Here is a 27,376-nt window from a genome sequence, read left to right on the forward strand (position 1 = left end):
TCTCCCTTTTATTAAGTCGGTTGGTATTAGAAAAATAAAACATCTGTACGCCGCTCATAACTTTATTCAAAAAGATTGAGTGAAAATATTAAGTACACATTAAGTATAACGTAAGTACATTTGCTTACTACATACAAACTATAATATCAATACATGTCAAATTCATTATACACGCTCATATGCACCGTAAATATTGCAAATATAATTTCAAAATAAATATTAAAACATACGTTGTGATGCTACAAATTATTATATTAGATCCAGAGAGCCTTTTAATAATATCATGAAGGAAGGCTGTAAGAATACACTTAAATACGGAAGGTTGGATGTCGTTAAATGGAAGCTATAAAAATGGCCAAAACGCTGTAAAGTAGGATTAGAGTATTTAACCAAAAGGAGAAGCTAAGCCTGCGACCACATCACTTCCTATCACTAGTATAAATACGGTTTAATAACCTACATATATTGTTGCCACAACATTATAATAGCTTATAAGATGTTGTAAGCGTAAGGACGTCGAATTATTACAATTTCAAGCAATATATTTAAACGTTCTAACACACTTTTACTTTCAAACTATTTGAAATAAAAAAGTGACCTAAGACGAAATAGCTTAGAAACGTAACGATAATATCTATTTCAATATCCTTTTAGGTTATTGAAAATATTGAAAAAGCAATTTGAAATACCTTTAATACGACACCCTTCGCGCGAGATTCACTGCAGATTAAGTGGAGCTTATGATTTAGAATGCTTAGCTGGTGAACATCACCACTATTATAGAACCACATCATTCCTCTTAAAATCATTTAATATAATTTATAACTACTTACATTAAGACAAAAACTTATGAACTAATACTAACAGGACGGTGTTCCTACACAACACAAATATAAAAAAAGAATTAATCCGTCATAGGAACGAATTCGTTTCCAATGGAAAATGACTCACAATGCAGTCTGTGGGTCTATCAAACCTACAAGAACGGACGGCTGACATTTTAACATTAAAATGAAAGAGTCAAATTCGAGGAATGTTTTTTATAAAACAAACGACAACAGAATACTCGCAAATTCAATGATACAACAACTGTCAAACTGTTCGTATTTCGTAACAGGTCTTCTCTGTAAATCAAATGTATGATTTGAGCTTGTCACAATAATAAGAAAGCTTACTTATAATTAAAATCGATTATTCACGTGGCTTATATATGATAAAATTTATAACGTAGATCGATACGATACGAACTTCCTACAATTACTAGTATATTCAAAATATATTTCATAATACTCATTTTTCTTAATATATATATATATTAAAAAATTGTAAAATACATCGACACTCGTTACAAATGCCTACACTATTTGTACTAAATGCCAAATATTTCAAGCACAGTATACAAATTGATGCCATGAGAAGAATAGTGGCCTAACTACGTATTTACACTATAAGATGATTTTTTATAGTTAAAATTAATCATTTATTTTGGTGTAGCTAGGGTTGTCTGAGTGAGTTAGTAATATATTAGTATACGTTTAATACGTTAAACCACCTTTAGGCCACTATGGTTCTCCGATATTAAAATTCATAACTTAGTGCTGTAATTGTAGTTAAGACACTGTGGTTGTCATGGCCTCAATTGTTACATGTCTTTTTTTATTTTTATACTGGTATATATTCTTGCACCGACTACATTTATTTTTCAAATTTTCTTAATCTATTTTTCTTGAACTGTACGAAGAAGTATTTTAAACTTGCTTACAAATATAAAATTTATTTATATTAAGAGACATTCGAGTAACGCACCGGATATAACTACTAAATAAGTGAAAGATTAAATTAATACTTAATCTATATTAAGCTTTTATTAATTTTAATGTTGAATAGATGTATAATGTTTATTTAAATGATTATTACATTGGAACTCCAGTTAAATCTATGATTCCCCACAAATAACTCTACTTAAAATATGCCTTTATTCTAACCATAGTGTGCATATGCGGAAATATAGTATTCATTACCTTAGGAAGAACGATTATAATATGGACGATAATTTGGCCACAAATGAATCACCATGTAAAATTACTTGCAATCGTTACTCAATCAATTCATGAAATATTGCTTGAAAACATAAACATAATATGAAATAAATACGGATATATAAAGGATATAACATAAAATGTAAAAATATCTCCAAGCATCTTTCTAGCAAAACACGAATAATTGAAAGTTTAGCTACCGCAAAACAAAAAGTCTAATTCAAGTGTATGATAACAACTAGTTGATTTGTGACAGTATTCACGTTGAAAGTTTGCTTCATAACAACTGAGAATAACATTAGGTTCTGTTTCATACATTATAACAGACCGACAAATTTGTTCGTAACAGTCCTATAGAGAGTGTATGTATGATGAACAGCTAGGTACAACAGCTAAAGTAGCTTCTGCTCTGTTGCGCATACAACACCGGCTTAATTCACATAAGAAGAATAACGGCGTTCTACAGATACCCCTCCTTTATATTTTTTTCTATAGCTTTTTATCGCTGAAATCGATATACAGCGTGGAGCTACAACAGCGACATTCAATGAACGCACAGAATGAGCTTCTTAATCGTTATAAAAAAAATAGAATACATAATGCACTTAAAAAAATCATTTTAATTTCATTTCAGAACAATCCGCGCTCGTAGGTACTGGTACCTACTTGTCGTTCAGTACTCGTGGGCGAGTAGCGACCACGTAAGTGTGATTAAGATTGTTTTTTTTTTATAAATATATGATTTGTTTGAGTGAAAATTTCATCATTTCAATTATTTAGGTACTTGAATTTAAGGATTTTTTATGCTTACGGTTTAAGTATTACCCGTGTGTTCATTTAATGTACGCCATTCTGTATGTATCTGACCTAACACGAACAAATTTGTCGACCATAAAGCAGAAAAACAACCAAGCTATGAGATTGGACCTTTTTTTTTGCGGTTGCTATACCAATTAGTGAACGTTAACATAAAATAAAATCGAAAATAAAAGTGTAAATAAAATATTGGAACCGTCCAATGCAATAAACGTATTGTCATAATAACTTATGAATCAATTCGATACTGTTGAGAGTGGGGACGATATAACCCAGCCTGTTTAGCTCCCAAGCTGGGTCGGTAGACCAGCTGTTCTAGGCGACTGATGGCCTGCCATCTAACATTTTGTCGCTCTCTTCAGCGCTGCTCAAACTGAAAAAATACAATAGTTCAGCATTAATATTAACTAGAGATATTTCACCCATAAGTTTTAATACGACCATGATTCATATTATTATTATTCATTAAGATTTTTTTTTATATATCAGGGGGCGAACGGACAAGAGGTTCATCCGCAATACCAAGGGTCAAGAGATGCCTCTCAAACTTGACATCTTATATCTCGAGGTGACAGACGCTATTGCATTGCCGCTCAGAATTTTTGTGTTTTTACCAAGAATCCTGAGCGGTACTGCATTGTAATGGGCAAGGCGTATCAAATACAATCAACTGAACGTCCTGCTCGTCTCGTCCCTTACTTCATAAAAAAAATTAATGAATCTTGTGATAGTGAAATGGTTGCCTGCAGCAGTTTGCATTCATTCTAAATCTCTTAAGGCGAAGAGTAAGCAGAAAACACGCAAACATGGTGTCTTTTGACAAGTTTTGTGGTAAAAGTATAGCATTTCGAGCTATGAACACTATTTAATCCTGTTACACATATCCTTAAGTCTTATTTGTAGGTCTAATGCTTGCTGTTGGTTATAGTTAACACTGCCGAGCTTTTTTGAACTACCACTTTTCTTTAAGTGAAACAAGTGTTTTGGCATGGCTTGACGCATTTTTTTGGTACTTCTCTCAGAAAAGTAATTCTTATAGCTTGTACTTTTTTGTGTAGGTTAATTTATTCAGATCAGTAGTGAATAACGAGGATTGTAAGCATATAAACTGTTTTCCACGCAAGAATTTTGAAAATATTGGCTTTGTTACATACATGGCGGGCCGGCAGCCGTGAACTCATATCGCTCAAGGTCGCTGGCATTTAGTGTCGCCTTAACTGTAAACATTCGGATTTAAGAGAGAAGCCATTCCGTGACACTTTTTGTGTTTAGTTCAATAGAATGGTCAAAGAAATATCTTTGACCATCAAAAGCATGTCAAGTTCTGACCTACATTTTTAAATATTTCGATTTAATCTAGAAATAGAAACCACAATGTTACTAAACATTTGATAACTAACAAATGTGTTCCGTTTGATACATGGACTTAACACACTAACAGGACTGACTTTTCATTAAAGCTCAACCCACAGACATAGATCCAAGTAGATAACGCAAATCCCTCCGTCTGTGTGAAAACCAAACGTGCCCCATTTTTTGTACGTACTGTGACGTCGTAAAAAATGCCAGTGCATCGAGCCTAACGTTTAGCCACTCACCTCATCATTAGTTGACGTTTTCAGTACATCAATAGTCGGTATTGCTTATTACTAAAGTCGGAAATGTATTATAATAAATCATAATAAAAAATAAAATAAAAGCGTCAAAGGAAGAGCAGTTTGCTCCTCTTTTTATCCTCATTTTGACACGTGAAGTACATACACTCGCGGCATCTATTTGGATCCATGTCTGGGGCTCAACCTTTTCCGAAGTGGCGATAAATGTAAAAAGAAAATACAACGCCAAACATAAATGTCATTTTCTTGACCTCCGTGAATTTTATTTGATTTGAGGCTTGTAACTGGTTATAAATTTAGCGTTTAAAAACGGTTTTTTAATTATTATTTCGCTCGGAATGTAAAGTTAAACGAGTTGTTTTATAACACTTGCCAATAAGCTTTTTCCGTGGGAGTCGAAATGAGACGGGCGTACCTACATATCAAAAAGTACCGTACCCAAAAACTAGTATACCGTAGGTAGTGTGGTTTAAAAATTTAGGTAAATATCATATATATTGAAAAAGTGCTTTGACAATTGAAAAAACCGTTCTAAAGTCTAAAGCCGTTAACCGATAGAGGACTTAAATAACCAAATATCGTAAAATTGTACTTAAACGATAACTGGTTACTTGTTTTCGGTTTTAAGCTCGGACGGATTTTAAAGAATTTTTAAAACCTTTGAAATTTATATTAACACATAACTACTAAGCTTTATTGCTAACACTGCAATAGTCTTCTTTCCATAGTGTCTAATCCGAACCGAGAGCGATAGCTGCAACGGCAATACATATATAATATAATCAGTCCTGTTAGTATGATAAGTCCATGGTTATATATATTTTCTCAGACATTATTCTTTTTGTGATGAGTGACACATATTATATAAATAGAGTCCACACAAAGGACCCTTGCACGTGCCAATGCACGTGTAATATCATAATACGAGGGGAGGTCAAAAAGTTCGCGGAATGACTGGGAAAAAAGATGAAATGATACATTATGTTATTTTTCCTTTTCAATATATTCCCCCTTAACACGAATACATTTTTGGGATCTGGCATATAACTTATTAATACCGTCGAAAAAATAGGTTTTGTCTTGGGCGTCAAAATACGCCGAAATCGCCGACTTGACTTCATCATCGTCTCTAAATTTTTTTCCACGCAGCTCTTTCTTCATCTTTGGGAATAAATAAAAATCGCTAGGGGCCAGGTCTGGACTGTAGGGTGGATGGCGTAGTTGTTCAAAACCGCATCGATGAATGGCAGCCGTCGCAACATGACTCGTGTGAACGGGCGCGTTGTCGTGCAAAAGGAGTACACCTTTTGTCAGTTTTCCTCTTCTTTTTTCTTTAATAGCTTCTTTTAATCGGTCCAATAGGGAAGCGTAGTACTCTCCCGTTATAGAAACACCACGTTCTTTATAATCGATCAAAAGAATACCTTCAGTATCCCAAAAAATAGTCGCCATGATCTTTCCGGCCGATTGCGACACTTTAAATTTTTTTGGGGGTGGTGTGCCTTTTTTGTGCCACTGCATCGACTCCTGCTTTGACTCAGGCTCATAGTGGTGAACCCAAGTTTCATCACCGGTTACAATTCGGGCCATAATTTCTTCCCTAACTTCTCCACAGCGGTCCAAATACTCGCGGGAACAGTTGACGCGCTCACGTTTTTGCAGCGGCGTGAGCATTCTCGGGACCCACCTTGAACACACTTTACTCATGCCAAGATGTTGATGAAGAATATTTAAAATTGTGGTTTCTGATACTCCAACTGATGCTGCAAGTTGTTTCTTCTTCAACCTTCCGTCTTCCAATACAAGTTTTTCAACTTTTTCAATGATTTCCGGCGTAGTGGCCTCAATGGGCCGTCCAGGTCGAGGATCATCTTCAATTGACTCCCTTCCTTGCTTGAAAAGGCCGTGCCATTTGTAAATCATGGTTTTACCAGGAGCAGAGTCTCCGTAAACAGCTAACATCTCTTGCAAAATAGTTTGAGGCGTTTTTCCTTGTTTGGTGAGGAACTTTACGACGGCGCGATGTTCAATTTTCTCCATAGTGGCTAGTTTGTTCCCGATTTACTTGTTCACTCGTTTGTAACTCGAAAGCTAATGACCCAATTAGGCTAGAAATTGGCATATATAGTAATTATGAGTTACTCAAGTAGCGGCTACCTGGAGGAGCGACCTCACCCCCGCCAACCCCGCCATTCCGCGAACTTTTTGACCGCCCCTCGTATATACTTCATTAATATATAAGTAATTGTGAATACAACAAAATTGTGTAGAAATATAAAGAAATCGTTTCAAGCTCAAATTATTATTGACAGCTTAAGGATAATTGGTGTATGAAACGAAACTGCAACAAACTGGTTATGTTTATCATTTATTTACCTCGTATAGAGAGAATTCAAAGGTAATATCCGGTCGAATTGACCAACCATCGCCCTTTCGATTGCACGAAGGTTACCGGAAACCATCAGCGCTCTTATTCAAATGAAGTACTACCTTCAACCTACAGCATTACGAATACCTTACGAAGGCCAGCATATTAAGTGTTTTATGTAGTAGCAAAAGTGTTATACCTACTATCGATAATTTTATTATTTTTAACGACTTATATCAATTTGAATGCAGTAAGTACATACATTTAAATACGATGAGTCAGTTCGAAGTGAGAGTAAGAGAAATGGGACCCGTTATCCACCCACGTGGTGGCTATAAGTAGCGGCAATTGCGTTGCAACTTACGACATTCAAAACATCATTGTCTGTTTCATTGAGTACCTACGAACATCCATTCAAACGATTTCTCTAATGAATATTAAAACGACATCTGATAAACCAGTACTAAAACTAAAATCTACTCTACCACTCGTTGTCACCTGAGACCACTAGATACACTGTGCGATGTTTAATTATTTCACTGTTCTTTTCCTTTTTGTTTTTGAATAGTTTTAGCTTACAACCTACAGTTAGTTATTATTTTATATTATCTTTAAGGCGACGTCACCAAATGGCCCAACGGAAGACCAGCGCTGGTTGCTGAACCACTGAGAAAAGCACTTTCTCCCCTCGTGCTTCGGGGTCTCTTCGATGGACGTTTTGAAACGCATTTATTTTATCGCCATGAATAAATAAAAATTGCGAGATCGAGGCTATGTGATGGGTGATCCACGAAGCATTATCGTGGTAAAGAAGGATCCTGTGTTTTTCCCGAATGTTTTCCAAGACAAGTGGCAAATAATTGTTACTGTACCACTCTGCAATGACCTGTCCTTCCGAAGAACAGAGACACCATCTTTTTCACACACTTCGACCGCTCATCACTTGGTGGAACCTCGGAAGGAAATACCCACTAAGCAGACTGTTTTTTGGTTTCGGGTCATAACAGTAACTCCAGCTGTCGTGACCAGTGAGTATATCCAACAGCCTCTGTAATATCTTTCAAACATTTCAGCGCACCAATTCACACAAAGGAGTTTTTCAGCCTCGGTCAAATTATGAGGTATCCACCGGGCACAAAGCTTCCTGACTCATACCGGTGCCTAATCTTGTCCAAATCTTCTGATAGATCACTCTTTAGTCAGTCTCTATTATACGTCGATGATGTTATCTTCAGTCGTCGCCGTAAAAGGCCGTCCCTCACGCAGATTATCGGTGAGATTAGTGCGACCACGTTTAAACTCATTGAACCAGTTGTAAACAGAGGCACAACATGGGCACAGACATGGGGCTTCATCGTGAAAGGCCAATAGTTCTCTATCATAACATTCTTATTGACTTAAATGAAATTGAAAGTCATAAAAAGTCATTGCAAGAAAATTTTCCCGCGTTCAAATCATCATACTGAAGTGACACAGACAAATTTCAATTTGCCGCCAAATCGTAAAAACAAATGACAAACGAATTAAATACATACTCAACAATATTGGCATGGAGCTCCATTTTCAAAATAAGAGCTTACTTTTTTTTAATTAATAATTTGCAATCAGTCGCAAGACTATAAGCCCTATAACGTTCTATCGCTGTGGAACGGTTTAAGAGGGTTGTCTTTTCTACCCTAAAATATTAACACGCGTTGTTATCTATCAGTGCCGTTTCTAATTACGGCGACAAGCAGTTGTATAACTTACTTATATCTATGTTTATTTAAAAATAATATTTCCAGTAACATAACATGTGAATTTGGTGCTAAAACAACACCTAGGTATTTTATGGTTGTTGTAATCGATACGATGTATTGAGACCGCAACAAGGAAGACAACTCTTGCTTACCAGTTATCAATAAAGCCGTGATCACAATAAGTGTATTACAGCACCCGAATGTAAACAGATATCGACGGGTGCATTCGATATCACGGCTCGTGTTACATTACCGCAGAACTATGAGAGCGAACCTACGACGACCAAGCTATATGATCGTGGTTTTTGTTCGGAATAATACAATAATAATAATACAAGAACAATGTGCTTCCCGTGAAATGGCAGAAATGTTTAGAATACAAGGAATGTAAGTACTTCCGTGAGTACATTTCAGTGCAAAACGGCAATTTCATCCCCTAATCTTTACATATAAAAAGCGGCCAAGTGCAAGTCGAACTGGCCCATGAAGGGATCCGTAGCAGCAGGTAAGATAATATAGAAGTTCTTGTAGTTCGTTGTAAGTTTGATCGATGTTTGAATAATAGTGTATTCTTTTATATTAGAGTTGATTGAATGAAAGGTAAATTGCGGTTTACTATTATGACGTATTAAAAAAAATACAAACTAGATCTGTTCAAACCAATTTTCGGTGGAAGTTTGCATGTCAATGACCATCATATATTTTTTTGAATTTTTTCATTCCCTTATTTTAGAAGTGACATTTTACCACTTTGAAGTGTCCATAGATATACAGACTCAATCGTGTGGGTGTGTTGAAAAAAAATTTTTGTTTCAATAGTATCGTTCAACAAATTGACTGTGACATACGGACGGCGAGACAGATAGTCAGACATGACGCATCTATAAGGGTTCCGTTTTGTGCCATTTGGCTACGGAACCCTAAAAATGTCGTCGCACGGTGTTTGACCGCGATGAACTCCTAAACTACGGAACCGATTTCAATCATATTTTGCACACTGTGTGCAGTTCGAACAATTTTGAGAGATAAAGCATACAATCTTAGATTAAGGATTGGTCTACGCTGCGCTCCAACTAGATACCTACCGCAGGCGTACTCGCAAAGTGCCGCAACTAATTGTTGACTTGCCACATGTTCTGTTAAACTTTGCTAATAATTGAAACTAAACTAAACTGGCGGATTGTGTAGTAAAACTGTAACTAATAAACTGTATTAATTAATATTTGTAGATTAAATAAAAAAAAAATTGACGCACATTTTGACAGTTCTTCGGTGATATCATTTCATACAAGAACAAGGGAAAACGGAACAATTTTCGTAATGATTGTTAGTAATTCTACATTTCAAAATGACGTAATTAACAAACATATTTTTTTTTGCTAACGTTATGAAGTATTTTATAGGTTGGTTTATTTTATATTTATAGCCCTCGTTGAAGCACTTAGTTATTGCAGATACATACTTGGCCAGTCAGAGAACTTTATTCCACGGATGATAAAAGCCATTATAGAGATTGCTTTGAACGTAACATTTTTTTGAGTCAGCGACGTTTAAATCGACAAAGCCGGTTTATGACACGTGCTCTGAAGGTATACGAACACGCTCAACTCGATTTGTCATCGGTAGTTGAATATAGCAACGTTTATAATTCAAATATTTTACGTTAAATGTAAATACTCGAATAATTCCTCATATAACCTTGAAATTTGTTTTGAATATTAAGTATTTTGTTGAATTACTATATTTTTTTAAGATAAAGAAATATATTTTAGCTATATGTTCAGAATATGAGAAGGAAGGTACTTAATGTCATTTACATATAAATTATGTTTATCTATGAGAATACCAATAGGCTTAGATAATTTATACGTCAAGATAGACTGTGACAGCTATGAACAAGATGAAGAAAAAATAGAGGCGCACTGTTAACCTCTATTTTCAGCAACGTACGCACACTTAAACAAAGTGACATACATATCGCGAGTGTATGACGTAACTCGTCATGCACAAAATGGAAAACCACTTCCATTTTACCGCTAGCATACATTAGCCGCGATGTTTTCATAAAACAACCTAATCACCACTGGATATTACGTAAATTTGAGTCACCCACTTGATGTCTGGCCAGGCGTGTGTCTAGCTAGTTGTTTTAAAAGAGCTGACTAAGTAAAACTTCTGTTCTAAATAATTATAGGATCACTTTGATGCCAGACCGCTCGCCGGAATTTAAAAAAAAATATACCGACGAATTGAGAACCTCCACCTTTTTTTAAATCGGTTAAAAATATATTTTTACAGGTTTACAGTCTGTTGAAGCTGGAAAAAAAAAAGACTTCTTAATCAACGTAAAAAAACATACGACCGTATATGCCGCAAAAACGTATATTTCGATACTCTGAAATATGTCAAGTAATTCCGTCATTCCGTCTTATACTACACGTGTAGGGAAAAATCTGAAAGCTATACATTTGTTATCACTCTATAATAGGGGTTAAAGTAAGAAATTGCCGTTTTATTGTAATATATACCTACTTCGAATTGACATAGAACCTTCATGGTTTGAGATTTGTGAGTGAAACTTTTTTCACATAGTACCTATGTAGTTCTTGTCCTAGTGAAAAAATGTCCAAATAACAGAATATCCAAACTTAAAGAGGATGGAGTGTCTTCCAATTCCAGGTAAATGCCCGTTTAAATTAACAAAATTGTATAACTAACTGGATGTTTTTAATAATTTTGCTAAATAACTACATTTCAATTGCTAAAACAAAATGTTCTCGTCTTGTGTTCGCGTCCACGCACGTGTTTTTAGCGGGTGATATAGTGTTTCTTCTTCTAATGAGCGTATACAATAGCTTTGAACATTACTGCCAGGTAATAAGGTGTTAATTTGAATATTTATATATATTAATAACTTTTTATAGACGATAGGGAGTCTAGTTGATGGCGGCGGCCATCAAGTGAACGTAAAGAAGGAGCGAGCCCTCCTTGCGATAGGACTGTGGTAATCCAGATTCGACAAACTGTGTGAAAGCATTTTGTACTCCATCCTGAGACGAAAACTTTTTATCACGTAGAATATTGTCCAAATCATGAAAAAAATGGTAGTCCGTCGGAGCACGTTCTGGCGAATACGGTGGGTGACGAATGGTTTCTAATTGCAATTCCTGTAGAGTTAAAACGGTTTCTCGTGCTGCATGAGGTCTCGCTTTATCATGGAGCAATAACGGTGAAGATCGATTCATGAGTCGTGGCTGTATGGTATAGTTGAAAGTAACTGAGTAGCGATTAGTTACTCAATCGTGACTCGCGTCGACTGTTGACGTCGACGGTCCCGTGTTGGTATGATTTTGATGAGATGGTGTTTTTAACATACATACATACATTACTTACGCCTTGTTCCCGTCGGAGTAGGCAGAGACAATAGAATACCACTTGCTTCTATCCTTACAAACCTCACGCGCTTCCTCTACATTCATTACTCATTATTATTATCATTCATTATTATTTTTTGTGTTTTTAAACTACCCACTAAAATTAAAATTAAATATAAAATATTATAATATAAATTAGAAATGTATATAAGCTATACTTACCTACTTAACCTATGTTAATTACTACATATTCTCTGTACGCTTTAAGATGCAATTTTGTAACCCACTTTTTATAAAATAGCCTGTAAGTTCCATTTGAGTGGAAATTCCTGGAACAATAAATGTCTTAAACCACAAGCCACATAGTTGTACATACCATTCCTTGTTATCCATCAGGTTGCGCATCTCATCATCAGGCGCTGGTGGCGCGTCGCGTACTGGAGCGTACTGAGCGGCGACAAGCGGGTCCGTGGAAGGGTTGAGCGCTGTGAGCGCTGCCGCACCGCTCGACTGTTGCTCCTTACCGCCGCCCCAACGTGATTTCCACGCCCATACGCCGAAACCTGTGCCATTATTGTATTACTATCTATTATTTATTAAGACGACCCATATAGCCGATTGGTTAGTGACCCTGACTACTAAGCTAGAGGTCCCGGGCTCGAATACCGGTAGATGCATTCATTTATATGATTTTTTTTCGAGTCATGGATATTTATATGTATTTATGTATGTTTAGGTAAGTATATTGTACTAAATATATCGTTGTCTTTTACCCATAGTACAGGCTATACTAAGCTAAGTTTGGGGCAAGATAATTTGTATAAAAGTGTGTCAATATATTATTATTATTAATATTTATCTTAATTGCATAGAAAATTATGAAAACCTGCCACAGACTCAGCCATAAGTATATATATATCAGGGGCGTGCATTGGTTTTCTAGTGTGCGTTCAAGCTACGTCTTACACGCGCGATTTGTATGTCACTGTGTTAGTGTGTATGCATTGCTCAAAATAGAGGTGAACAGTCAACCTCAATTATTTCGATGTTTTCATAGCCGTCACAGTCTATCTAGACGTTTAAACGATTTTAGATTTCAACAACAAAAAGTTATTAAAGTTATTTCACGCGGTTGAACGCGGGCACAGCTATGAGATTTTATGACGATAGAAGAATGACGTATATAAAACACAAAAGGAATTGCTTAAGTGATCAAGTCCTGGAAATGACCTGTTTACAAATAACGCCATTTTTATTTTATTCGTCATCATAACCGCCACACTGGCACTCACAACATCATAATGTATTAAAATATTCAATTCACGAGGTTTTGAAATACGTATTATTATTTTATATAGGGTGTATTAGTTAAGATATCAAAAAACATTAAACTGAATACAAAATACTTTAACTAATCAGTTAAATTACATCAATAATTTTTTTAAATGGATCGATAAGTGTTGAAAATTTTGATATTTAACACTCCCATACATTTTGTATGAGATTAGTAGAAAGGTCATTGTATCGCACAACAAGCACGTCACTTCGAATACAAGGTTTTGTACTTACTAATACATAAATATTATTCAATTAAAAGATAGTTTTATAACTGTGTTAGGTTAATAAGTAGTTTCCTTTAATATCAGTACTGAGCTAAATTAATAACCTTTTAAAATGAGGAAGTAAAAGTAAAACCTTTCTACTAATTCCATACTAAATGTATGGGAGTGTTTAATACCTAAATTTTGGATACTTCATTGTTATTTTAATCTCTTTTTAATAGGTATAGGTTACGTACATGTAATAGTTACGACTTAATCGCCTGGTCACACTTAACGATTACATCCTGTATAGCGACGGTCGATACGGAACCCCATTGTAAAATACTTCCGCTCATACATTATCCACTTCCTTTGAGACCGACTAGTTCGTGACCGCTGGGCACATTGACTTTAAATTTCAAACATAGTTAGAATTCGTTTGTGTCATACTAAGGTTATGTTATGTTACACATTCATGATAAAAGTATATAACCATATATATACAATATGCTAGCGTATACAGAAGTACATCTCTAACGGAGATACAACAATAGAAAAAAAAAGGAAGCGAATCTATTGTTACTTGACCGATATTGATTGACAAGACGTAAACAGCCACCCCCTCTTGGCATTATCTACTTATTTCTTAGTATTTTGAATCATCAATCAAAATTTGTCACTATATAATAGTATATTGTAACCCCCTTATTCATAATAGTCTGCTAACTTAAAGCATTGCTAATTCTCACTCTGTCTTCTTCTGTTGACCTACGTCAGAATGAGAAAAAACACTCCTAAGCGGCTGTTTAAAGTTAGCGGACCATTATGAATAAGGGGGTAAGTCTATGGATAAACACACTTGATCACAGATAACGTATTGACAGACACCTTTTGGAATTCCAGATTGAAGTCTGCTCGCCAATCATATCATCGTGGACTCTTCTTTTATTGCTAAGTTTATGGCGTGGGACCGGTGAATGGCCTTGAGGGATCGGAGCTATAAGGTTACCTCCACCCGCGCAAGATTGCCTTTGTTTTAATTTAGAATGATATTAATTTTTAAAATTATCAATCTTTTTTGTCTCTTGGGAACATAATAATACAGTTATAGAACGTTGCTCCAGTTGCATTACAATCTAGCCTTAACTTAAGCTTAAACTGCTAGATAGATTTAAACTAAAAACGTGTGCATTAACTCATTTATTAATGTTTCTATTAAGGGTAAGTCACTCTGTTCACGTGTCTTTTATAATAGCAATATTTTTATACTGTTTTATACCAATTCACTAGCACTACAGTGATAGTGAAGTCTATGTTGATGAGCTTCAGCGTATTTTCTCTCTCAATTCTAAGGTCCCGATTGGATGATGTTTCGAATGTACCAAGATGCGTGATTCCCTTAATACTTTATTCTGGAAGCGTTGCATGATTTGAATATTTGTTTGTTTGTTGCAGCCCCACAGCTGGATCCTATAAGTCCATATAAGGACTTGCACAAGATCGTCGCCCGCCTTGCGTACCCGCAATTGGAACTACCGTTTGTTCGAGATCCCCTTAATGAAGATAAAAATAATATACAAATCGCAATAATTGTGCTAATAACGAAGAATGAAAACGTGACGAATTATTTGTCGAATCAGTCACGCGAAATATAGTTGACGCCTCACGTACGACGATACGCTACGTGACGATTTACGCGTCATATTTATATATGAGTCATCCGTCCAACCGAACTTACTGTGAGCGACGCGTACTATAATACTATCAATCTACCTTATCAATTCCTAGCCGTTTCAACCTTATACTACACATCCTTATGAAGTCTATTCTCATGAGTCGTTCATTAAGTGGCTTAAATGATAACTTTAAGGTAAGGGGGCCCTCACCGAGAGCCGAATAACGTCTTAGTACAACACTTACACAGAGAACTATAAATTCGGAATTGTACTAAGTACTTATGATATTTTACGGGTTTCCGTAATTAAAGTCCATTTAAAAGGTTTCTTCAAAAAACCGGTTAATAACGGTTTTTTATTATTCCACCTATTTTCATCACCAAGTCGTTTCACAGGGCAAACTTTATGTTTTACAGATATTTTACTAACCACTTGATCGAGTTTATGCTCTATGCGGAATAAACCAATCAAGTAAGGGTTCAATAATAACACTGTTGTATTTATTTTGGAGTATCTTTTTAGTATCAAATCAAATTAATAGGTATAAGCCCGTTTGAAGCCTAAATAAACGTTTAATATAAAACCGGTTCCAAGTCGTCCTTTAAGATTCGACCTGAGCACTGCGACACGGTCAAATACAAGCATGTACGTTAATGTTACAGGTTGTATTAAGATATTAATTGTAATCTGTAGGGTTGTGCCCGGTGGGGGATCACCATTAATAAATTAAACTTTTTCTGTGTTATTAATAAACGCGAACTAAACTTATTCCAAATTTAAAACATTTTTCTTTATCTTACTTTTGTCACTACTGTTCATTAAGTTTATACATAAGACACGAAATCATATCTGAACTAATATAAAAAGAGAAAACATAATATGTAATCGATAAGATCCGAAACTACTTATCGATTTTAAAAATTCATAATTATAAACGAGTTTACTTTTATTTTTAAGGCAGCAGTTATAATACGTAACAGGGTACAACAGTGATTCGCCGACCGGGGTCTGTTAGGGTTGCCAAGCGTACTATAATAAAGAGTATTGTACTATATTTCATATTCTATGAATATTTTATAGATTACTTTACTTTATAGATTACTTTACTTTATAGTGTTAAGAGTATCTAGCTTAAATACTATTTTTACAAATTCTGACTTTTATTGGACATATGCATCGTTGTTCAAAACTAAAAATACAATTTGCCAAACAGTTTATTTTTAAGATATATCCGTCTCTTCTAGGATTAAATATACAAACTTAATTTATATAGACGATGCGGGATTCGAACCCGCGCTATCGAGCTGCACAGGTTCGAATCCCGCATAGTCCATAAATGTTGGTACAAATTGTGAAAATATTTTAGTGCAAAAACATTGTTAGTAAAAAATATCTTCCAGAAAATGTTGTCAACCCTAGGTTATACGCTTACTTGTTAAGTTATTTACCTACGAACAGGAGTCCAAGACTTAGTATGACACCGCCTCCGATTGGTGAGAGCCCGATATACGTGCCGTCTTGCGACGATGGCGGCGCGTTGGAGTACTGCACACCTGCTGCAATTAGCAGTCCCAAACCTGAAAAAAAAGGCATGGTTATTCATCTAAACAATTAAACACTAATACATAACGCAATACCTTATAAACTACAACACTGATCTAATAATAATATTATAATAATAATATTGACACACTTTTTAACACAAATTATCTTGCCCCAAGTTAAGCATATATAGCCTGTGTTATGGGTTACAACTTACAAGACAATGATATATTTAATTTAATATACTTACTTAAACATACATAAATTCATATAAACATACATAAATACATTTAAACATCCATGACTCGGAAACAAACATCCATATTCATCATATAAATGCTTGCACCTACCAGGATTCGAACCCGGGACCTCTAGCTTAGTAGGTAGGTATGGTATGCTAAAACGACTATTCCTACTATCTGTAGTGGGAGGCTACTTTTCACAGGATGCCGGCCAGATTATGGGTACTATAAGAAAGAAAAAAAAAAGAAAAAGAAAAGAAAACTATTCTGATGGAAAAGTCTCAAGGCTGCCACTCCACAAGGGTCTTATTAATAAACGCTACAGTACGGCTAGAATAATTGATTTTTATTAAAAAACTCATTTTGTTTGACAATTCCCGCGTTCGCGTACCTTTACCGAAGTCTGGAACATGCAAGAGTCCAGGTATTTCTGATTATTATTTTTATGTTAGGAAGGAGAGGATATTTTAGAGATTAAAGTAGGTGCAGGTAAATTAGTCTGGAGACGTTTTTGCATGTGTGTGTGTACGTGTACGATTAGTACATAAATAAATAAACCAATACTTTTACATTTTTTTTTACAAATTAAAAATAGTGAATTTTAATAATAAAAATATAACTGTTAATTCTAAATTTCTTCAAATCCAGACATTTCGCACTCACCTTCATGCTCGCATTCATCCGATGAATCATTTGTGTTAACGGTAATTTGTTTTGATATTATAACAACCAGTCTCATCCGTGCCTCGAAATTTTGTAATGATAGTGAACAAAATATATTATAAATCATAACAATAGATCACAATAATAAAATGAATTCACTCATTTATTAAATAAATCGAAATAGTAACCTCACAATAATAAGCAATGTTTAAACTTAAATCTTAGATCATTTATGTATGTCTAGATAGACTATGACAGCTGTGAAAACGTTGGAAATAAAATTGAGTTCAGAACCTCTATTCTGAGCAATTCACGCACACTAACACACAAATCACGAGTGTAAGACGTAGCTTGTCACGCACACTAAAGTGTTATTAGTGACGTGTTTTTAAAGGTTGTCTACCATCAAGAGACTCTGTCCAGACGTATAAATTATCTAAGACTCAAATGTAATTATTTATTTGGCATTCATCATCGACTTGATTGTCAATATAACTTTCTCTTCATTCTAACCTCCTAATTCAGCGGATTTGTAAAATGGTCGGTGGCGCTATCGGGAGAACCTATGCATCTCATCACGGAGGCCCCGGTTCGATCCTCGTCCGCCACGTATCAACGTGTTATCAGTTTTTGAATACGTAATAACGTTAATTTGACGCTTCATAAGGTCGGATTATCTTGTGATTCCTCTGGTGTTTGTTACAAGATAGTTTGGATTGCGGTTATCACATAACCATCATCAGGTGTGACTCGTTTGTCCCATCTCTTCCATAAAAAATATATTAAAAATGTCGTAGTCATGAAAGTCGACCCAAGAAGCGAGCGCAAAGTTGATTCGGTATTCGTCTTAGCTCGGGTGTAATCTGGGCGAGCGCCAAGGCAGTAATGAATATGGCTTTGTGAAGTGTACCTACCATTAAGATTGTAACGTTTCTTGCTTATAATGATACCGGGTGTTTTTGTAAGACAAATATACGAAAAATAATAAATATCTGAAGTATTAACATGAATTTAAAAGGGTCACTTCACATTAACAGTCGAGACGGGTGCGGCGATGCGAGGCCGGGGTCACGTCCGACGGTTCGTGCACTGGAGTGCATCGCTGGCTCATTTTCGAAGAGCATATTATTAAAAGAGGAAATGACTGTTCCGCTGCGCCGGAAGAGTTGCATTATGCGCTTTAAGATTTACACTGAAGTGTGATTATTGAAATCATATTAAATTTTGTATCAGTAGGAGGTAGAGTCATAGACTAACGCCTGTATAGAGTATAATATCATAATCATTACTTTTTATTTATGGAAAAAGGAGGACAAACGAGTGTAAGGGTCACCTGGTGTTAAATGATCACGGCCGCCCACATTCTCTTGCAAAACCAGAGGAATAGGAACAGGAGCGTTGCAGGCCTTTAAGGAAACTGTACGTGCTTTATTTGAAGGTACCCATATCGTATCGTCCCGGAAACACCGCACAAGGAAGCTCATCCTACAGCTTTGTAGTTCGTGGAAGAAAGCTTCTTTTAAAGCGCACTGTGGAGCACCGCGACATCCAGACGGTGGGGATGATATCCTAATTTGTGGCGTGTCATGGCGAGGGTGGATTTCACGATATAATATTGTGATAGACAATTTTAATATTAAATCTTGACAAATCAATCGCGAATCGCCACTGATTCAATGCGTGTTGCTTTTGTTTTATTCCAGTCATAGGCAGGGGTCAGACAGTCAATAAATATCGTAGTCCTTGAGATCTCGTCAATATTTATTCATGTTTAAACGCGGGAGAAATAAGTATTGAGCATATTGTGTGAGTGTGAGCGTGCGTGCTGTCAATATTGTCACAACTACAAAACAAATATAAAAGAAATGAAGCACTCGATCGTCTTTTGTCTATTTATAAAAATTGGAAGCCAGACGCCTCGAGAGAGGATGTTGGAAAGAAAATAAACAGCCATTTTGTGGCAATACAGGGCTTACTTTTATCGTCCATTATTACGAAACACTGTCTACCCGGAAGAATGATCTTCTGAATACTGACAATATTGAAGACTATAATCTAATGAAAGTGTAGTACGACCCGTACGATTCAATACAGTATGATTCAATATTATATTGAGACAGGTATCGTGATATAGGATTACGAAATTTATTGACCGTCTGACCCCTGCCATAGGAAGATGCATATTAAGTAAGGTTTGTATAAACCAAACAGATGTATAAAAATTACACCTAGGTCCCTAATGGTACCTTGTAAGGCAAAGAATAATAGTGTGCTCTGTCATCGTGCGATTTGCGTAGCTTTTCGCCTTCTCTGATTAGAGTACCTAAATACCAAAGTAGCGTGAAAATAGCGCCGGGTATCTTTTTCGTGCGACGTGCGTGTGTATTTTATTTATACATATTATATCAACGACGACCTCGATTAAAATAATCAAATCTTGCTTTTGTTAGTCTTCCTACTACAAACACGTTTCGGATCGGATCTTCGTATGTTTTACATTTCGAGTTTTAGCGAACTGAAAATTTATTGAGAAATACCCACGTCTTCGCTGATTTGAGAATTAATAAGAAGATATACATATTAGAAGTAGTATTTGGTTTAAAAAAGGCATAAAAGGCATTTATTTTCTCAAATTGATTCCTTTAGAATTCTTTTTGATGTCATTTCTTATACTACTAGTTACTACTACCGCTTCGCAAACAAATGGCGCTCTGAGAGAGAAGAAGCGGCGCAAGAAACTCTCCCAGCATTCTTTTTTTTTGCGCTCTTTTCAATAAAAATATACAATATTGTACAGTCATTTCTATCGCTATAAAATAATCACAATCTAGTCCCAGGCTGTCCGATCATTTAGTGGTAGACCTCAGATAGTTTACTGTATACTATATACAAACGGTGTTATGTCCGAAATACGAGTTTAAAAAAAATGATATTTCAATAGAAGTCAGTTTAATGCGATGGAATCTCAAATAGTTCAAAATAAAAATTTGAATAATTTTTTTCGGTCCTATTCATAATTATTTGCTGTACTATTTATAATATCTTAACTATACGAACTATTTTTTTGCCAATGATGGAGGTTTCAGGGTTTTATGGGGACGTGGGGGATTTCGAATTACAATTTCTGCTGCAGGTTTATTTAATATCGGATATATAAAACAGTGCAAATAACAGTTAATAACGAGCAAATAGAATACGTTCAGGAATATGTATACTTAGGGCAGTTAATATCTAATGTATGAATATATGCAAAGAATGTATGCAAAAGAAATAGAAAGAAGAATAGTTAATACGTGGAAACGATACTGGTCACTTAATTCAGTTATGAAGAATAAAGAAATGCCTATGAAAGACAAAAGGAAAGTATTTAATAAGTGCATACTACCATGCTTATTGTACGGTTGTCAGACATGGGCATTGACAGAGCAACTAGCCAACAAAATTAAAATTTGTCAGAATGGAATAGAAAGAAGCACAATAGGAGTAAAGAGAAAGGATCGTGTGAAATTAAAAGCAATTAAAAATAAAACAAATTTTAAGAATGCATACGAAACATTCAAACAATTAAAATGGAAATGGACAGGTCAAATGATAAGAGAAAAGACAGAGAAATGGGCAAGACTAATAACTGAATGGCAACCACTAGATAGCAAAAGAAATAGAGGTAGACAGCCTATGAGATGGGAAGACGACATCAAGAAAATAGCGGGGCAACTATGGACTCGTATAGCAAAAGATAGGACAGAATGGAAATCTTTGCAGGAGGCCTATGTCGGAAGACAAGCTGTACCACAGTAAAGACCGTTTGCCGATAGTATTTAGAGGCACTTTTTTTTACTATTTTAGTACCTAGTATGTAAAATTTGTACAGTAATAAAGGCTTTTTTATTTTTATTTATTTATTTATTTATTATATAATGCATACTAAATATAATATATTCAACGAATTTAAAAGAAGATCTACTATAATACTGTGACATCTATTTTCATTGCAACTACGGCTACCTTTGTCTCATTTTTTGTTGATCGTTAACTGACAAACTGTACAAAAACAAATACGATGTTTAACTTTCCGTCGTTAGAAAGCAACTTTAACCTACCTTTCATTTTTGATAATATTATAATAGAAAGATCGCTAGAGACCACGTTACTTGTTTAAGGGACTACCTTGAAAAAAAGAACTGTTGATTTTTTCTCTTTTCTTGTAGTTTAATATGCTGACAGGTCCGGTTTTGATATTACATAATATATCACTTTGACTATATTATTTAAAACATTACATGAATCGAACACAATTAAAACAAACTCCATAGAAAAAATAGCAAAAATACACCTTTCCGTGACATTTTGTACAGTTTTATTACTAAACAACTTAATCCTAAATAATTTGTATGTCTAGATAGACTGTGACAGCATTAAAACGTCGAATTAAAATAGTGGCGAACTGTTAACCTTTATTTTCAGCAACGCACGCACACAAACAGAGTGACTGACGTATTTTGAGTATAAGACGTAGTTTTCATGCACATTTAAGTAATAAACTTGGCCAGTTCATGCGTTGCCTAAAAGCAAGAGGCTCTATCTAGAGTCTAGATGTATAGATATCTGAGAATGTAATGTTTGAAGTCAAAATTTGGTAAGACAAGAATAAAAAAATCATAAGATATTATTTTCATTTATTATATTGGATCATAGATTAATATTATTACAAATAGAAAAATAAGTATATGAGCTTACGTTTTATTTCTTTTGCGTCCAAAATTTTTGCGTACTTAATGCCACGCCCGTGCTGTATCAATTTACTTTGAACTTATGCCCTTAAAAGCAAAAATTACTTGCTTTCTCCCCAAGACCACACGATTTTATGATATTATATAATTAAGCAATCTGGCCGTAAGTAGTAATGTTACAAGTTAAAAAGGATTTTATTATTTTCAGTCATTTCACATTTTATTTAAATTGAATGGGATGATAAAAAGACAAGTTATTGCAGCGTTGCACAAAAGTACCATCCAAGTCAGTTATTTTCAAGACATTTCAAAAGCTTCTTACACCAATTACTTAGTACCCGGTTACAATTTCTCTGGATCTGATGCTGATGTAACGGTGTCCAAAACAAGCATCACTAGGATATTATCTATATATATATATATATAAATGAATTGCTGTTCGTTAGTCTCGCTAAAACTCGAGAACGGCCGGACCGATTTGGCAAATTTAGGTCTTGAATTATTTGTGGAAGTCCAGAGAAGGTTTAAAATGTGAATAAATAGGAAAATGTTGCTAAATTAAACAAAAACAACAAATTTGTTTTTCCTTTGATGTGTCCATACATAATTTCTATGAGAGAATTTATTGACGCACGGTTTGACAGTTCTGCTGTAAAACAATTTAATTACGACAACATGGTGCATATTTTACGAAGTAATTTTTGATGTTATGGTATATTATTGACAAATTCATATAAAAACATTATTTTATTTATTATATACAGAACAACGTCTGTCGGGTCAGCTAGTTATTAATAAATATACATCGATTTATATTGTCAGTATTATAGATTGATGTAAAGGCGTTGTGTTGTGATGCTAATTATTATAATTATTATTTTTTTTTAAAAGGAGGACAAACGAGCGTACAGGTCACCTGGTGTTAACTGATCATCGCCACCCACATTTTGAAGGTACCCATGTCGTATCGTCCCGGAACACCGCACAAGGAAGTTCATTCCACAGCTTTGTAGTACGAGGAAGAAAGCCACTTGAACACCGCACTGTGGAAGACCGCCACACATCCACATTATTATAATGATGGTGATAAATCAATGAAAGAATCTGGGTTAAGTAAAAGAAGATTTTATTTTTCTGACAGAACTGTTATAGCGACACAGTACAACAGAATCTACAGAACAATTAACAACAAATGTCGAAACGCAACATTGAAACTTCAAAACAAAACAGGGGTTGCACGAAAATATCTAAACATGACGTACGTAACGGTAATAAAGCTACAAACCGAATTGACGTATAGGACGAGCGCGAGGGGTGAAAGGGGAGCGCGAGGGGGTGAAAGAGGAACGGGAGGGGGCTTCGCGTTCCAGCGAGTTCCAGAGAGATAATGTGGTCGTGTTGTCCTTCTGTAGATGACCATAAAAGATTGGCGCGGCCATGTGTTCTTAAAACAATCAAAGTTTTCAGATTTTATGACGGTATTACTTGTCAAATTTCGTAAAAAGACGGATTTAATTTTGATTAATTTCAACCCGATTAACTGCGACATTATATTAATATATGTTAATAAATCATTGTATTTGTTGGATACTATTACTAATTGTAACAGTAATCACGACCATCATGTTAACAAAGAATCCTTACACAAACAATGAATTCAAACTAAAGGTTGATGCATCCAATATACGATAATTTATATTTATACAGTTTATTATTTTTCAAATATTTTTACGAAATATTTGATATTAATTAAAAACATGATTCATGTGTTGGATGCGGCATCGTACAAACTAATTTGTTATGTATATCACAGCAATTGTAAAATTTAAAATCCTCTATTTCAATGAAAAGAGTGGCCGTTGAGTTTCTTGTTTAATCTTCTCGCGAGCTCTCCTTTTTTCAAACATAAGGTAAAGTCAGTAATTTCAAAGAAATACTTTTACTGACCTTTCAAAAGCGCTTAGTTTAAGTCTAATTGAACAAAGTTTATTTAACTTTAACTATACTATTGCACAACGGTTTCGTAGTGAAGTAACATTAAAGTTACATTTGCGGCAGGTTTGGCTTATTACCTATATGGGTAGTTGGCCGTAAATTATCGAGACGTCGCATACCAGTAAAACTAGTTTCATTGTTTACCGAAAACGGTAACAGTTGCCATGGAAGGCTGACTCAACTCAAACGAACATTTCGAGAAGACATTGATGATTGCATTTACTTCAAATGCCCAAATATGTCGTCTATAAATTATTTGATAAAAAAAGATTTTTTTAAAAGTAAAACTTCTTTACGCACACTTGACTTGGGAGTAAGCTGGTGAATGTGTGACGAGGCGTTACGAACGAACGCTAGCATTACGCGAACGGTGATTTCTTGAGGTGATTCATGGAGAGTAAGCTGGTGAATGCGTGACGAACGAACGCTAGAGTTACTCGAACGGTGATTTCTTGAGGTGATTCATGGAGAGTAAGCTGGTGAATGCGTGACGAACGAACGCTAGAGTTACGCGAACGGTGATTTCTTGACTTGGGTAGTTATCTGGTGAAATCTTCAGTCGTGTGGGCCAAATCACACTAGTTTTTTATGTAGGCACTTGCTAGTACAAAAAAAAATTTGAGATCACCGCCTCCCATTTTCCCTAGATCCTTCTCTAGAATCACAGGATCTTTACCGAGCTCACGGGTACGCGTAGACTTTATCTTTAACTCGGCAGTTTGATTGTATGTGGAAGAAATTCCTTGAAACTGTACAGTGCAGAATATGCGAATATGATCCGTCCGACATCATTAAGAATAAATAATGTGCGAGTTTTAATTTAACTTTGAGTAACATTTGTCGGTTTTTTTTTCATTGAGAATGGGATGTGCAAGATGCAATGCAGTGCCATTGAGGATTCTTGATTGAACATAAACTTCAGCAAAACCCATGGCTACTTAATATAATTATAGTTTGGGGCAAAAAAAATTGTGTAAAAATATGTAAATATTATTATTTATTACTCCATGTGAGGCTGAATGTATTACTTACTTACTAAAGTTTTAGAAATACTGAGGTAAATATTTAGAAGAACTGTAAACATGTAGTATAGTTTGAGTTGTTTCAAAGATAACCCCGAAGAAAAGTAGTATATATTTTGAAGTAACCTTAACACAAAGATGTGAACAGCACTGTTAATAATGTCACATAAGCAGTGTTACTGATATTTATCTAAAAATTATAGTATAACAATCATCATGTCATGTTGAAGTTATCTCCATATGACATATATATATGACAATACATGAATAATTGTAGAACCCTAGGAATGAGATCAGCTTTCAGGTGCTTCAACAGTCTGAGTTTAGACTGATTCTTTTTAATTTGTGTTTAAAATTCATGCAGTTTTAAACTGCATGTGAAATATAAATATATTAAAAATTACTTACACAAACTCTGTAAGTAATTGTGAGGTTAAAAAAAATATTACATGTTATTGGAATTACATATGTTTTCATATAACTACTTAACAATTTGTTGTTTTTAAAGTAATATCCCTCTCTTCTGGTATTAGATTTGAAAGAGCTACATCTCAAGTCAATTTCCTAATATGCATTTACTAATCTATATATATAAAAGAGAATGTATGTTTGTATGTTCCCTAATAACTCCTAAACTATTCGACCGATCTCAATGAAATCTTTTGTAATAAATTCATTGAAGCCGAAGGAAGGTTTACATATATAATTTATATGGCAAAACAATGTTTGCCAGGTCAGCTAGTGATACATAACTGGAACTGTTGGCTCAGTGGAAGAGTGCTTGGATGGAACCAGAGATGTTGTGTGTTTGAGTCCCACATTGTTTATAAATTTTGGTTACAAATTAAATTTATATCTACTTTACGGAACCAAACACCAACTTACACACAAATGGATTTTCTCTCAAAATATGTAACCGGTCTGTACTTAAATAGTTCAAATGTGCATTGACTTAGTAGCCCATAGCACAAATTAGTAGGTAAAAAATATTGTAATTGATAGAGCTCTAATTTAGTCCACAATTATAATGCTGCCACTCTTAATACAATTTATTGCACCTTTCCAGAAAAATTAGCATTATATCCTAACACCAATAGCTGCAATTCATTTCTGGCATTGTTTTAACTGTTCTAATTTACCAATTTTTATAAATTTTAGTTGATAGAGGTTTGGTCCACGGTTATAGTGCTACTAATCTTATTACAAAGACAAAGACATTGATAAAATTAGTGTATACATATTGTAGACATATATTATACACATTCTGTTACCATTTTTGTCAATCTTCTTCTGCTGTCACTGGTCATATGGCATGTCCATTGCCATTTGAGTATCTAATTTCTGGTACTATGTCTTCCACTTTGGTTGTGAGCATTATTTCTATTGAAGGCTATGTCTATTATAATACATTTTTCAAAATATTATGACGAAATACTAGGTAATACATACTATGTACTTACCAACTAAAAAGAGTGTGCCGCCCAGGAGACATAACGCGATAAGTATACAAAGTGCTCGGTTCAGACTACTTGTCACCCTCCGTGAGAAGTAGCTGATCGGGCAGTTCCATCTCTGGTCAGTTGGCTGCTGTTCATATGTGACTGTCGTTGGTTGATATACTGCACTTGCAGGCATTTTGTTTCACTATAAATGCTAAACACTTAACAATTTATGCGAATTTCACAAGCACTGGTTTAAAACCCTTTATAACGATAGGCGACACACGAAATGATAACTGTTGTAAGCCCAGTTCCGATTTTTGTAAACCATTAATTACGTTTCTAGTTAATTAGCTAGTTTAAAAATGTTATTAAGCACTACAATAAACTATTGCTTAATGATTTGATTGCGCTTTATATTTCGAGTCAGTACCTGATATTAATTTAATTAATAAAAAACAAAATATTTTTGAACAATTTGCGTACAATGACGAATTCAAGTTGAATTGATGAGTGAACAACTTAACAAGCCGTTCATAGAATGCCTTTAGCTTTTTTTTTATATAAGATTTTA

At 34.9% G+C, this 27,376-nt stretch overlaps 1 protein-coding gene across 1 annotated transcript; it reads right to left on the reverse strand.

Annotated features, from left to right (window-relative positions):
* Positions 1–48: 48 nt before the first annotated feature.
* On the reverse strand, positions 49–27,331 carry LOC126979258 (uncharacterized). The gene is made up of 4 exons (XM_050828536.1): positions 26,824–27,331; positions 16,618–16,746; positions 12,329–12,515; positions 49–3,228 (listed from the first exon to the last, which is right to left on the reverse strand). Exons 1-4 carry the CDS (start codon positions 26,996–26,998, stop codon positions 3,171–3,173), a joined length of 549 nt encoding a protein of 182 aa, XP_050684493.1. The 5' UTR covers positions 26,999–27,331; the 3' UTR covers positions 49–3,170.
* Between the last annotated feature and the right edge of the window lie 45 nt (positions 27,332–27,376).

Source organism: Leptidea sinapis, chromosome Z (genome assembly GCF_905404315.1).
Source record: "Leptidea sinapis chromosome Z, ilLepSina1.1, whole genome shotgun sequence".
NCBI classification, from domain to species: Eukaryota; Metazoa; Arthropoda; class Insecta; order Lepidoptera; family Pieridae; genus Leptidea; species Leptidea sinapis.